The 15,071-nt window shown below is 44.3% G+C and overlaps 1 protein-coding gene across 1 annotated transcript in view; it reads left to right on the plus strand.

Annotated features, from left to right (window-relative positions):
- MAP3K9 (mitogen-activated protein kinase kinase kinase 9) overlaps window positions 1-15,071 on the plus strand; it is a 264,229-nt gene that overhangs the window by 38,552 nt on the left and 210,606 nt on the right. The window contains exon 2 of the mRNA XM_069208799.1: window positions 8,037-8,450. Within this exon, the coding sequence (XP_069064900.1) occupies window positions 8,037-8,450 (414 nt within the window). The remainder of the gene's footprint in view (window positions 1-8,036; window positions 8,451-15,071) is intronic.

The following is a 15,071-nucleotide window of genomic DNA, read 5'->3' on the forward strand; positions in this document are numbered from 1 at the left end:
GCAAATTGCACGCTAAGCCCGATACCTGCATGTTATTCCCCAGAGGTAGAAATTGCGGTCAGTGACCCAATGCTGATGGATGGTGACCATCTCTGGGAAACTAGAGCTGCACATTGAACACCGCTGCAACCCCTTTTCTCCACTGGACATTTTGTTATAGTGCCTTTAAAGTTCCCCTCTGACCCACTGAAGCTTAACCAGAAGCCCTACCTCCCTGCTTGATTACAAATATTTGTCCTGTGGGGCAAAGGCCTTAATTTAGACCCTAGCAGACGGCTTGGCTTATTTTGAGATCCCTGGGGAGGGGATCACAAAATACCTACTGTGCATCTGCCGGTGTGGCGGATTCATTGTAGGCAAACCGGTATGCCATAAAGGGACATGTTATTTTGGTACTTATCAGCATACATTTTTGTTTTATACAAACACACTTCTTAACCATGGGTTTGTTTGCTTGAGGCAAAAAATGACCCTACGCACAGGGAGTTTTCTTCCGTGTATGGTGGGGGAGGGGCACTGTAAGTCTTTCCTGCTTGGATCTGTGAGGCCTTGTATTTACCTTGCGGGCCAGGGACAATCAGTGTGTGACCTGGAGGCTCAGTGACAGATGTGCTGTCAGGGTAGGGTGGTGGATTCCACGGAGGTTCCGCCAGTGGGACTCTTTGGATTCTCCCAGCTCTACATTGGATGTTTAAACACAAGGCTGGCGAAATGGTTATGTGCAATTTTTGACAGATGCAAGCATCTGCCAAACTGAGGCCTTAAGTCATTAGTAACTTCTTGGCTTTCATATCCATCTGAAAGAGCTCTATTATGTGCTGTCCACCCCTCCCCCCAGCCCCGTCAACCGTGCTCTGGCCCATCACACCCATGCCTCACCCTCCACCTAAACCGCAAACCACCAGCTTCTGTATCTCATACCTCCCGCTGTTTGATGGTGACCCTCGTCCTTTCCTGTGCGCTTCTGTGCCCACCTCTTCTAGCTAACAGTATCACCCCCTCTAATGTGCAGGGCTCCGTTGCTGGGTTCAGGGTATACATGTCTCCCTATACATGCATACCTCAATAAAGGTAAGGGCTTACTATACTGTTGACCGGAGATCTTATTAGGAAATTAATGGGTAATTCCACGAAAGAGCCTTAGTGGAAACGGAGCACTAATGGACATATTGTTCAGGCTCTGAGTGAATCTGCCCAGTGCAATCAAAGTTGTCCCATGGGTGCCTCCATCTCCTCTGTAGAGGGAGTGGTCGAGGGGAAAGTGCATCAAGAAACACAAAAGGCTTATTTCGCATCAGAAATGCAACCCTGCTGAATTGGAGACGCCAAGCCTTTAAGTTTTGGTGCTGTACAAAATATATTAAAACGTATTTTATATTGCATTCCTTTGAGACTGCCCCCTGAAATACACGTGCTGTTTGCACCGCTCAGAGTGGGCATGGATATGGCTTACGCATTGAGATGAGTCACATTTTTCATTTATTAGGGGCGAGCGCTAAGCGCTCCACCCCGTGTTGTAATCTCTCTTTGGGCTTCAAACCACGCCCATGTCACGTCAGCCTCTTTCACTGGTTTGTTTCTTGCCTTTTAAAATCTGCTTGCTTTCATTAGTGAAAGGCATAGTCATGCCTTATCTGGTGTTTAGCCCTCCTCGAGTGCAGCGACCAAGTACTGAAAACATACGAGGCTCCACGTTTTCCGTCCGGTTTCTGGACTACTTTTTCTCTTTTTTCGCAGCACGATCTTGCTGGGCAGAAGACGAGCGCTTTGCATGACATTAACCATGTTACATAATTAGTTGCACTTTTGCCTGTTACATGGATAATTGCACTTTTGCCGATAGGTTTCACTACGAGCGAACTTTTATTTCCCTTTGTGTGTCTGCTTTGCACTGATGGCGGCTGTCAGCTCGCTTATGTGAAACTTTTACTTTTCAGATTATATGGCAAGAAAAGTCCAGTTAGTTATGTGAAACTGTTATTTTCATTTTCAGTTTATGTGGCAAGAAAAGTCCAGTTAGGAGTTTACAATGCTAATTGCTCTAGCTCAAGCAAACGCGAGACCCGTTGCATTGCAAATGCTTGTTTCGGCTTGCCTCTGGAGGTAGATTTTTCCTGCCAGTCGGACAAGTCTTCCAGAGCTCCCAGGCGCTGTCCCTTCAGCACCCCAGCTGGGCGCTGTTTTCAGCCTGGGCCTGTTTGTCAGCAGTTCTTCGGCTCTGTACACTTCCGGCCCAGCACAGAGAACATTCCGTGCTCCTGGCCTAGGACAGGGCCGCATCAGTGCATCATGCCATGTGTTTTACCTCCGTGGGCGGGACAGAGATGCTCCAAGCTGTGCTTTCTTCTCGGGCCCGTTCACTGCCTGTTTCCTTCCGCTGGCTCAGTGCAGCGCCCTTTAAAATGAGTCCGAATTCGCTAGCTGTCTCGTGCTTACTCGTTCTTACTCGTTCATTTGTATCCTGTTTATTTGTCCCATGGTGCATTACTGCTGTTAAGGAGCTCGGCCCACTTTGTTGACATTATACTTCAGCTTTGTTGCTCAGAGACACTCTGATCCATCTCCACTTTGCCCGTAAAAGGGCAGTGTTTAGTCATACTGGTGGGTCTTAGGGAGGCAATCTGATCAAAAATAACACGTTAACATGTTTACTGCGGAGACCGTACTAATGTGACAGTCTGCTGCGCACGGACTCTCCATGCGTGTAAGAATGCTGTATTTCTTTATTTTTTGCTAGAACTCGACCCTTAGGCATTGGAGCGCTTTACATGCGCACCAGTTATGTGCACACGTTGGTGTTTGGTCGGCACAGGGTGATTTCGTGATTTGCCTAGAATCCCCGGATGCTGGGCCGACGCAGAGGCTCGGACCTGGTTCCCCAGCTCCAGTGTGGGCAGCTCTGGCCTTTCCACATCCTTTCCCCAGGGCCCAATGTTGGACCTCCGGGAGCATCATGAGAACGCCGCGGTCTCCGTTTTAGGCGCTTTCTTTGACACCGTCCTTATCACTGTCAGGGGCGTAACTTGGTCGGTAAGGTTGGGGGACGGGGGCGTTGGGGGCGGGCGAGCTACAGATTCCCCAAATATGACGCTGGCATATAATGTTAAAATAAATGAATTTACAAGCAGGGCGCATGAGAGGGGCTGAAGGGGCAGTGAGAGAAGCTACTGACTACTGGGACCTCTATGAATCGCCCTCTGCAGCCAGGAAGAAGAACCTACTCTTCACACCCGGGTGTCGTGCGGGAGGCGCAGCTCGAGCACTGATCTTCCTCAGGAAACAGAAATCGCGGGCCATCAAAGTTCCTTAGACTACTGTCAGGCCCAGCCACCGTTCCTCTCATCTTCTCCATCCACTTCCCAAGCCCCTCCACCCCTTCATCCACATAAACACCGTATTTTTCCCTTGGCTACCCTGACTGGAGTTCCCTCGCATGGTCTGCCCTCAGATTCACTCGCTCCACATGAGGACCAAGTAGTGGGCGCCATGTTGGAATCGTCGCTGGAATGAATGGCGAGCTGGCCTTCCAGGCTTGACTACGACAGCCCCCATTCAGCACAAGATCTTTAGGGTGGTTCCCCACCTCCTTGCGGTTGGGTACCATTCCAATCTGTGACCAGCGGGAAGCTTGTCTAGTTGCACCCCCACATTTGATTATCTTCGGAAAAAGCCCATGTTTCATGTGAATATGCAACTGGAATTGCAGTGTGGCACGATATACGGCGGGAGATATACTTAATGGGAAAGACTAGCACAAGAATGATGTTTTTCCAAGCTATGGGTAATTACGGACATTAGGCAACATTAGTTGCTATTCTAGAATGTTTTGTCATCCACCATAGTGGCAGTTCATTTTTCAATTACTGTGTTGAAGTCCCTTTTTTTGTGGAAGATTAGAGAATAATGTTTTTTTCTGTCTCTTAATTCGAGTTTGTTTTCAGAACGCCAAAACATAGTTCATCTTTGAGATGCTTCTGAGTAATGTGTCAGAAAAAATAGATAGTTCATAGAAACAACGTTGCAGTACTTGTTAAATTAGCATGAAGGGCAGGCTATGCAATGAGTATGCCAAGAGAAGTATGAGGGTCAGTTCTGCCCGGTATGAGATTCCACCTAAATGAACTGACACAACCAATCTCCTTGGCATTTGAGATAAATACAGAAGTTGTGGACCCCGTCCCTGTTTAATGTCCAGGTATAATGGCCTCGCAAGATTCAATTTTTCACTTCAAAGATGGAAAACATCACCTGTACTGGACATAATTAATTTCAAAACTATCTCTAAGGTTATGAAGTGTGTAGATAGCGAATGCATTTCAGGCACATACATTAATTAATACAAAGCTGTAGCTTTACATCTGATTTATATTGGTGTTTCTGAAAAACAGTGCACAACTAATCTCAGCCTGCCACTGTGGCGAGAACAACACATTTTAGGCCTCCTTATTCCGTCATTTATAATAAAAGACCATAATGAGTTCATCAAGCCTTGTCTCAGCTCCAGAAACATATTCATGTTTCCTAAAGGGAGAATGATTCCAGACATCTAGGATGTTGCCACTGGATTGTGTTTTCCTGATGAGGCCTTCAAAAAGGTAATTCAAGGGTGAGGGTCCTTTGCATTAAACTTACACACCGAGGCTGGTTCTATTTCATTTAGGACCTTTTGGGCACAGAAACGATCTCCGTGTCTATTGAGCAAAGAGAGGAGCAATTTTGAGGCATATTGCCTTCTTATTCCAAGAATTCCAATATTTAACACGCTTGGAGAACCTCGGAGTGTTGGGTTTGATAGGCCAGCCAAAGACCGAGACACAGCAGGTAGTCATGAGCACATAAAGGTGGGAACTCGGCCCTTATCTTAAGCTTCCTAGGAATTCTGGAACCTCTAGTGCCCTAACTTGGAATCAGCATGCTATTGCTCTATGGCTGGTGGGAGGAGTATGTTCTCTACGTTGAGGCTTGCTTTTCTGCCACCAGCCAGTGGTTGAAGGCAGGAGTGTGTGTATTTTCAAATTAAGGAAACAGAAATGAACCACAAATTAAACTTACCTCAGTTTTTTTCCGCGCTGGATCATTAAAAACATTACAAGTTTCAGTGGTTTCTGGAATCCTATGGCAAAAAAAGAGTGTCACACTTTCATCAGTAAGTCATGGCAACACGCTGTTGCTCTTGTTGTCTATTTGATGTTACTCAGAACACCGCAGCCAGGGCGCTCCCAGGCAGACTGGGAGCCTGTGCCTGCCCTCTCCAGCCCGGCAGCACAGTGCTGGGCTGGGGAGAGCACAGTGCGCATGTGTGTTTGGCCGGCCCATCCACAGTGCACTCCACGCACTGCACGTCACCGCCAATGCCCTCCACTTTCACATAAGAGGATAATAAACCTAGTTTATTATCCTTTTGTTGTGAAAGGTTTGCAGCTTCTGCTGTTGGCGGGGGAGGCGACGCTCCTCTGCCATAGCAGAGGAGCCACCACTGGTCATTCTATAAGGTATGCTTGAGTGGATCCCCTTTTCTCTTTTCCATCTAATTGAGACTGCATTACAGCGGGGCTTGAGAAATAATGATTTCTATTTAGCTCACTTTATTTACTTTAATTTATTTGTAAATAGACACAACATAATATTTTCTCATTTTCTAAAGTGCCTTGTGTGTGCCTGCAATGTTATTTGATTGAATACGGACTGTCAGTATACTTCACATGTGTGCATATGTACATGCAATGTGGCAAACTGTATCTTTATGCATGTTAAACCTTGCTGTAGTAGTTGCTCCCCTTGCCTGCATTATAACAACGAGTGAACAATTGGTATTGTGGCTGCAGGCTGGTTACTGCTGCCTGCATAATGTTGATCTGTGCAGTCGGAACCTTAGAACAGCATTCCTCAGCTGTGAGGTGCTCAGTATATCTACTATAGAACTTGGGGTGTGTCTGGTCAGATGACTGTAGCCAAAAATAAAGCTTTTCAGATTTTGGTTTTATGATGAGGGACAAACAGGAATGCACTCAATGGTGAAAGCAGCATTGTTGACTCTTGAATGATATCACGGTGTTGATGTCTGATATGTATGGATACGTGCATGGGTAGTTGCAGATCATGAACCTAGCTAGAGAGTAGCAACACATTGAAGAAGGGCAGCAGGGCTGATTTATGACCCCGGATTGTTTATAATGAAGCAGGATGTTCAGGCAAGCAACAGGAAGAGCACAATGATGTCTACATCATTGCACTCCATTTGCAAGAATTTAGGATTGATAGTCTCACCTCCCCCCAGTTCTGTTTTTCGCATATCCCTACATTCCTCCACTAAGCCTTTGGTGGTTTAGCTGTGGGAATTTATTCATAGAGGACTCATCTCTGGGAACAGTGCAGAGCGCACCATAGAAAACAACAGTATCTCATGGCGAGTTTTATCTCCTTGAGGAAGAATTAACACAAGGACTCGCTCTCCAATCAAGGCTGATGTTGTCATCTTTGCCTTCGTAGTTTATGAAATCCTCAAAGTATCCTTTTACTGGTTGATTGTAACCTCTAGACATTGCTAAGGGCGCAAGGGCTGCTCTAGGTTTTCTATATTTACCCACGTGTCTTCTTCATGCCATGATGAAATGCACTGGTGTGACCCAGGTTGTTCTTGTGAACTGAAGGCACCTCAGGTTGCCTGAGTATGAATTGGGCTGCAGTCCAACTATGACAGCATGATGCCGATCAAGGCACGAAAGCATATGTAGTAAGAAGTCTACCTTCTGTGATGTTCACAGATACTTCTGCATGTCTCCAAGAGCGGAAAATGAAGTCTTGCTGGACGTCTTCAGCTAACCGTTTCTTACAGACAATTCCCAAGTATTGATGTCCTCTAGCTAAAACGTTAGAAAGGATTCAATTGTTTGGGGAAAAGATTGTTAATGATGCAACATTACACACAAGATAAACTCGGTATTTTGTCTGTGCTCTTGAAGTTTCTCCTGGCTGGATTTGCCCATGGTGTAACAGGGTAATCTTCCAATATATCTCTCTTTATTCTTGAGCTAATTGGCTTCAGGCTTTCTCTGTTGCTTTTGTGTACTATTCATATTTGTACCTCTATTGCTTGAGACCTGCTCTTTGCTTCTAAGAGTGTTTGCTTTATGATGGAAAAAGTAACTGTACATTTACCTGTTTTTCACTTGATGCAAAGTCATTGGCGTAATCCGGGATGGTCATCACGAACATGTTCCATAGGCTGAGGTCCAAAGACAGCAAAGCATCTGCATCTTTTAGAGCTGCTGCATTTTCGGGGGAGTCAGAGAATATTTTGGCTGAGGAGGCGCCTGGGGTTCTAGTTCTGTATTTTGTCATTAAGCTATTTCATAGGTTCGTCACGGATGTATTGAAGCTAAGTCAATAGGTTGGTGCTTTAGTTGTGAATGTGAAGCCAGTTCGGGGACTTTAGGGTCAGTGAGATGGTGATAAAGGCTTCTTACCAGTTGATGGGGTCATTGTTTGGTAGGCAGAAGCTCAGTGAGTTGGCTTACATGACATAAGTTGATGCAACTTGGCCTATGCTGATCATGGAAACACAAGGGATGATTTTTGGCAGAGATAGCTCACTGTAAGAGAGCAGATCCTCGCATTGTCCAGTGAGAGTGGTATGGTTTTGCTCTTTTCTTCTTTGCATAGGAGTTCTCCTTTGATAAATGATTGTGGTTTTCTGCATTTGGTTAGTGACCTTTATAATAACTACATCAGTATTTTAAAGCATGTGTGCATTTCAGCTTGTATTTCATGAGGTGGAACTAATCACTAGAACTAAGCCCTCAGCTCTAATGATGAAATGTAGTATAAATAGACTGATTTTCCTGTAGCTTGCACATGTAACCAGACACCGTCCCTGGGAGAAAACACCAATAGTCTGCTATAACATTTATGCCATTAATGCAGTGGATCAATGAGGCAGCCACTCTAAAGAATATCATAATGTGTTTGAGCTACATGCAGTTTCAAATTAATGTGTTTTAAACTTCATTGTTCTTTCCTCTTCTATTGCTTTCTAGTGTTAGAGATAGACTTCACAGAGCTGGCTCTGGAGGAGATCATTGGCATTGGAGGATTCGGGAAAGTCTACCGTGCTGTTTGGAGAGGCGCAGAGGTGGCGGTGAAGGCAGCCAGGCAGGACCCAGATGAAGACATTAGCCAGACCATTGAGAACGTCCGACAGGAGGCAAAGCTCTTTGCAATGTTGCAACACCCCAATATCATCGCGCTGAGGGGGGTGTGCCTCAAAGAACCCAATCTATGCTTGATCATGGAGTTTGCCCGAGGTGGGTCACTAAACAGGGTGCTGTCGGGGAAGCGGATACCTCCGGATGTGCTGGTGAACTGGGCTGTGCAGATTGCCAGTGGGATGCATTATCTACACGAGGAAGCAATAGTTCCCATCATCCACCGGGATCTCAAGTCTAGCAACAGTAAGTTGTGTAATGGGCTGTGGGAAGATGAGGTTTATTTCACTACTTCAGTGCCTTGTATCTCAAAAAGCAGATAACCCTTTAGATATTTGTATAATTGTCATTGCACTTTTTTCTTTTGTTACCCATTACCATGCACTCCTCATCTACCACTATGCACTGCCATTTTCTGATCCTCGTGAAATGGGAAGATAGGGATGTATTTGAGGAAAGCCCAGCTCAGTTGGCAAACGCTGGAAAGCAGTAGGAATTATGGTATGCAACAGGAGCTTCCATAACCCTATGTAATAACGGTGCTGTCTGTGACATAATTTTATGAATGGGAAGTTTCACTAGAGTAGTGATTGTGTAAGACATAGTGAAGAGACTTTTTAGGGCCTCCTGCAGCAAAACAGAAACAACACAAGTGTTAGTTAACAGCACAATTTTCTCGTAATGTGAGAAGATGCAGAGGGAAATTACTCTGTGCACCTTTGATTATCCCATGAAAATATCTACACATCAAATCTTCCTGGTTCATAAAATGTACCTTCCCGAGCTGACCACAGGCTCTTCTCTCTGTTGCGGATACCTCAGCAGAGTCCCCAACTTGTGGGTAATTAGCACTAGAAAGAACATACAGTATAACATCCTAGTAGTAGTAGAAACATACATGCATAACCTTCTCACAACTCCTAGGCATGGGGCTAAACTGCATGAGATCGTCAATATTGGAGTTAAACTGCCTTGCTCATGCCTATCTGGCTACAGCAAATCATGTCTAGTGTCCATTAAGTAAGCTGACTTTCAAGGTCATTCTGCCAATAGAGTTATTAAAGAAGTTACATTTTCTAAATGAATTTTTAATTCAGCAAGCATATAAGGCTTACTGAATGTGTGCAGCGCTAGAAAATCCGAAAGCTTGAGCTTTCTCCTCACATTTGGCAGGGAATAAACCTAAGATTAGTGAGTGCTTCAGGCAAAACCTCATGATTATTATATAAATTTCACATTATGACAATAAACTACACACCATTGAAAAAAGAAGATAAACAGACCACTCTAATGTTATAAAAAGTACAGTTCTTTATCACAAACGGCACAAGGGAGGAAGTTACTTTGTTGGCGAGAAGTGACGAATGGGACTTCATGCCTAATACTGTATTTATATGACTTGTAATGGCCGAATAGATTGGCAAAGTTTAAGTTGCCTGCTTTCCAAGATGTCATACATCTCATTAGTAGAAGGTAACTTCATGGCTAGAATTAATTTGAAGACTATATACTTTGATACAAAAGGCTGAGATCATCCTCATCAATGAAAGATCCCTTGAGTCCCCCATCAAGGAACAGCTTAACAGTATGAACGTACACAGCTTCTCTCTGTGACAATATGAAGAAAAATGAGCAAACATTAGGATTCCAAATTGAGTTACTTGGTAAAATGAAGCCCTTACTCCCTTCTCTGAACTTCAGTATGGTCCATGCCCTTATTATGCATCAAAGCAGTGCACAACTCATTGGATTTATCAGAGGTTTCACTAATGCCAATTAAACCATTCCACTGGCTATTTCTTCCTTTCAGAATCTGATGACAAGGCAAAGGACCAAACACCAATGCCCCCCTCAGATCTATGCACACCTAAAACACAGTGCCCACATTTTACTTGTCCAAACTGAGCAGTCCTGGACATCTGTGGCCTAGGTTTTCCTGCTGCTATCTTTCCATCTCTATGACATAGCTTGTTTATACTGGAAACTCTGCTCTGCTACTTATCCTCCTAGAAACCTGCCTCTCATAATAGCCCATACTGTCTTCACCCAGGTTTTCCCTAACAGTCAATCTCAACTGAACAGTTCTGACGTAAGGCCCCATAGCCATAAGACACTGTTGGCTGGACATAATAGACTGTCTAGCATAAAATTGCTTCCCTGTTTCTGGGGTATGTCTCCCTGGTTAGCACCTTCGCTACTGCTGGACAGACCCCTATTCCTGCGAGTTGCACCTACCTGAGTGCCTCCTGTACGATTCCTAGTTGGACCTCAAAGACATATTTATATATTTCTTAGGAGCTGTGTCTCTTTCGGAAGGATCTGCACCAGTGCATACTTTGAGCTGTGGTTTCCGGTGCTAGGCACTGGCACTTCATTGTCAACACTGGCACTTATGACAGTCTGCCACATGGCGACGCTGTCCGTCTAATTTAGAGATGAGCACAATCACACTTTTTTAATAATATAATTCACTTTAAAAATAACTGATACCTGCCACCCAAGTCACTGTTCTAGCTTTGGGGGCCTGGAATAGTCTGAATTGTCACACTTGTACAAGAGTGATGGTAAGTAGTTGTGTTGGTACTGTCATTGGCATCACCAGCAGGGGGAATGCGTGGGACAAGCTGCAGTGACCTCCTGATGAGGGTCTTGGCACTTATTGTTTTTCAAATTCAGCACTGACCTGCACAGATCCCAGGTGGACCCATAGATTGTTGGGTCTAAGTATCAGAAGTTCTTTGGAATCGCATCTCCCTTGGTGGCACCTGAACCATTCCTACCCAAAATGATTATTTGGTTATAGTATTTGTATTTCATTGGAGTTGCATCTCCATAGCTAGCACCTATGCCTTTCCTGAGTGGACCTGATTAACTTCTAGAATATAATTGCTTCCTTTGGAGTTGCTCCTTCCTTGTTGGTAATCTGCCACTCCTAGGTGACTCCTATAGGTTGTGTTTATATAAGTATCTCCATTTCATGGGAGCTGCTTATCTTTGAATACAATATATGCTACTCCCAGGTGGACCTCATAAATTGTTGAGTAAATGTATGAGCATTTCTTAGGAGTTGTCTCACCTTGGGTAACACACACACTGCTCTGCGTTGGCCTCCTTTGACTATATACAGCATAATTGTTTGCTTGTTCTCGGGAGCGGAGCCTCCCAGGACACACTCTATGCCACTGCTGGGCACAGATTCTATTGAAAAACATCTTTGCCATCCTCTTTGGAGCTGTACCTAGCTGGACTACATGTTTAAAAAACAAATCAGTCCTAGATGGGACTCACACACTCAAAGACATTGTTTTTGTTTGTAATTTGGAATACATAACTGTAAACACACAGGCACTAATTTGAGAATTGCTCCTCCATGGGACACCTGAATGGATGAATACCTATACATAAAGAAATAGAGAAGTTACAAATCTGACCATTGACTGAAACATTGCCTCGGGGGCAAACAATAGTTAGGGCCTTATCTAATTGCTTTTACAGAGCACAGTTAGTCCTTAAATATGCCCAGGTGCACAGCTAATTGCCCATCTTTAACACCATCTCCCTAATTCTCTCTTTATGTGCCATTCTCCACCACTAACAATATTTACCTTATCTCTCTAACCCAATCACATGCTTCCAAAACCTGGATTCTTCCCGGATAGTCCCTGTCATTACTCTCCCACATCACCTTAGTGGGTGCAGCTAGGGCTGTATATCTCTAGACCAGAGGTCTTCAAACTGGGGGGCGGGCCCCCCAAGGGGGGCCTCGAGTGATCCCGGGGGGGCCCCAGGCTCTGGCCAAAATAAATATTATACAGATAACAGGCCTTTGTTTTAAGCAGAAACATGTTATTGCAGTTTTAAAAAGGTAACAGTACTTAACTGCAATGTTTAAATAGGTTTAGACATATTTAAACATTGCCATATTTATAAAATAATTGTGAAAAATTTTGAGGGGGAGCCCAATGATTTTTATTTTTCTACTGGGGGGGTGCAGCATTAAAAAAGTTTGGTGACCTCTGCTCTAGACATATGTTTCAGGGTTTACTTGCAGCATCTGAAAGAACGACTTTTAAGCTGGAGCCTTTGTTGTTCAAAGAGCGCACATGAGATGCAAATGAACCTTTGCTGTCCAAGAGAATGCCCAAATATTTATAGACATTACTATGGCAGAGCCATGTGCTGTTAAGGTGCCACCTGCTGTTGCCGTCTCCTAATTTGATCCGCACCCAGGTGTTAGTATGTAGCTGTTCCGTTGCTCTCAGCAAAGCGCATGGCAACCCCCAGCTATGCAGTTTACGCCAAAGAGGGCCTCTTAGTATTCTGCCAAAGCCAGCTTTAAAGTCCAGAAAGCACCGTTTATTGCTAATTTCTCTGTCGCACATGAGGGCCAGTGCCATCAAATTTGAGGTGGTACCACATTTGCCTCTGAAGCCGTATTGATTTCTTGGAATGATCTTGCATTCCTCTGTACAGTCTATATGATCATTGAGTGACAAACTTGCGTAAATCTTAGCATCATTGTCGATTAGGTCATGGCGAGGGTCAGATTTCGTACCCCCATTAAAGATTGGCTTAATAATTGACCATGTCCGCAAATCTGGGATATTGTTGGTTGCCAAGCAACAGTTAAACAAGGGAGTTGGCACGTTGGACCAGAATACTGTATCAGAAGTTAGAGAGCGGTAGGGGGCCCATTGGGGCTGGGGGCCCCATCGTTCTGTGGCCATGCCAACTTCAGCACACAGCTTTCATCTGTTTGGCTTGGGAGCCCATTGGGGCCAGGGCCGCATCTTTCCGTAACCTTGCCAACTTCAGTGCACAGTGTTCATCTGTTTGGCTAAGTATCTGTGGACAGTTTACTGGGCCATCATTCGGCAAGTCCCATGCTGGCGATTTTGTGGCATCTGAAATAGCGTAGAAATCACTCAACGGGCTGCGTCCAAGTTCATGGACCTTTAATTCGGTCTTGAAGCAAAGTTAGGAGTCAAGAATGAAACTCAAGATGATTCATTGATGTTAGCATTAGAGCACCTCTTGCATCCAAATGTAACTTGATTAATCAGCAACCAGAATCTTTGTGGGTTCTTTTCCTTGCTTGCGAACAGCAATCGGGACCAAAAGACCTAATTTCTTTCATTTTTGGCATGCCAGCTAGCTCTCCCCTAAAAAAACCTGTATTCACTAAAATTAGATTTAGCAATTAGTGAAGAAGGCTGCTTAACAAGGATTTGCATTTTACGACTGACACCACGTTTCAAGGTCTTCAAGGAGTCTGCCGTTTTGAGTTTGGATGAAAGAGGGTCGCACAGTTTAGTGCATGGCAGAAATTTAGCTTGACATTTCTGTAATATTTGACCAGAAAAGATCATCCACTGTCTGATGGGGGGATTACTTTGGGTTGTAGATGCAATAAATTGAGCTCTTATCCATGGTAGAACATTCTTGCAGATTTTATTGTCCCATTTTAGTGATTTTAGATTTTCAGTCTGCACCCCGGTACTGATGGACGAAGCATCTTCCAATTATTAAGGACAAATAGAAATACTAATATGCTGTGGCCTGTGATCACTGTCGGAAGTGGACCCTAGGGAGACATTTTCAACCTATTTGAAAAGTCCAGCTGTACAAAGTGTAAAGTCAGTATAAGAAATAGACTTTCCCACAGCCCTTGTCCAACCAGGGGGTATATCGCCGCTGAAGCGCCCAATAAGGAGCCTGAGACCTAAGGGATCACACTCTGTTAAGAAGAACTCTGCTAATTTACTCCGATGATTGGCCACTGGTACGTTTTGAATGGGGAGATCATACTCTTATGTCCAGGTTATCAGCCTCACGACCTAGTGAACCCCCAAACAAATGAGTATTAAAATCGCAGAGTAGCAAAATATTTTCTTACAGTAGTTTTAGCTTATGTTCAGTAAGGATTGATACTAGATTCCCGAGTTTCTAGTTCTTACCAGACTTGGAGGGATTAATGTAGACATTAATAATCAAAAGCGGAGAATTTCCATATGCGTACTGTATGCTAAAATGGATTGCTTGGGCCCAAGGTACTTTCAGGGCAATCTCTTCTGCTGAGTGATACAATGATGTAGAGATATGGACCAATAGGCCACCCATTGGGCGACCATAACTATGCGTTATAATGGCTGATTTCTGAAACTCAACTTAACCAATCAGAGGAAAAGTTGTTTGAGCACACGTTTCTTTTAAGCATGAGAAGATCAAAGTCCCTCCATTGTGCTGCAGCTTCACCATCCTCCAGTTTTTGTGTGAAGCCATGTATGTTCCTTTAGCATAAGCTGAGGTTGGTCTTACCTGAGTACTCTGAGGCGTAGCTTGGCTTGCCTTGTCACAGAGTGTTCCTTGTCTGGAGAACAGTTGACAGCCAGTTGCAATCAGCTTGATCACTTTCTGCATTCCTAGGGCTATGTTCCCCCTGTCGAGTCTTTGAGCCCGGGAGACTAATCAGAGTAGTCATACAATGCAGCCAAGTAGAAATTTTGGGGCCTTCACTTCCTTGTGCATTTTTAAGAACGGAGTATGTAGAAGGGTTGTGCTGAAGCGAGAGCACTTTCAAATAATCTATAACCCTTATTTTCTCAATTTTTATTCCTTACCCTTTAAAGACTGAGGATTTTGCCAAAATCAGTTCCACCATGTTGGAGAGAAGAATGTAACATGAGTGGGATTCTGGGTCGTACTTTCTTCTTGGCTATAAGAACTCAATCACGAAAATGTCAGTGGATTTTAGCTGTAGATCAGGAATCGATTGCAGCAGAAGAATAATATTGTCCCTGTTTAAGATGTCATGGGCCCCCCTTGTTTTATACTCTGGTATGAAGACCAGCTGATTAAAGCCCAGGG

The sequence above is a fragment of the Pleurodeles waltl genome, chromosome 9 (genome assembly GCF_031143425.1).
Source record: "Pleurodeles waltl isolate 20211129_DDA chromosome 9, aPleWal1.hap1.20221129, whole genome shotgun sequence".
Classification (NCBI taxonomy): Eukaryota; Metazoa; Chordata; class Amphibia; order Caudata; family Salamandridae; genus Pleurodeles; species Pleurodeles waltl.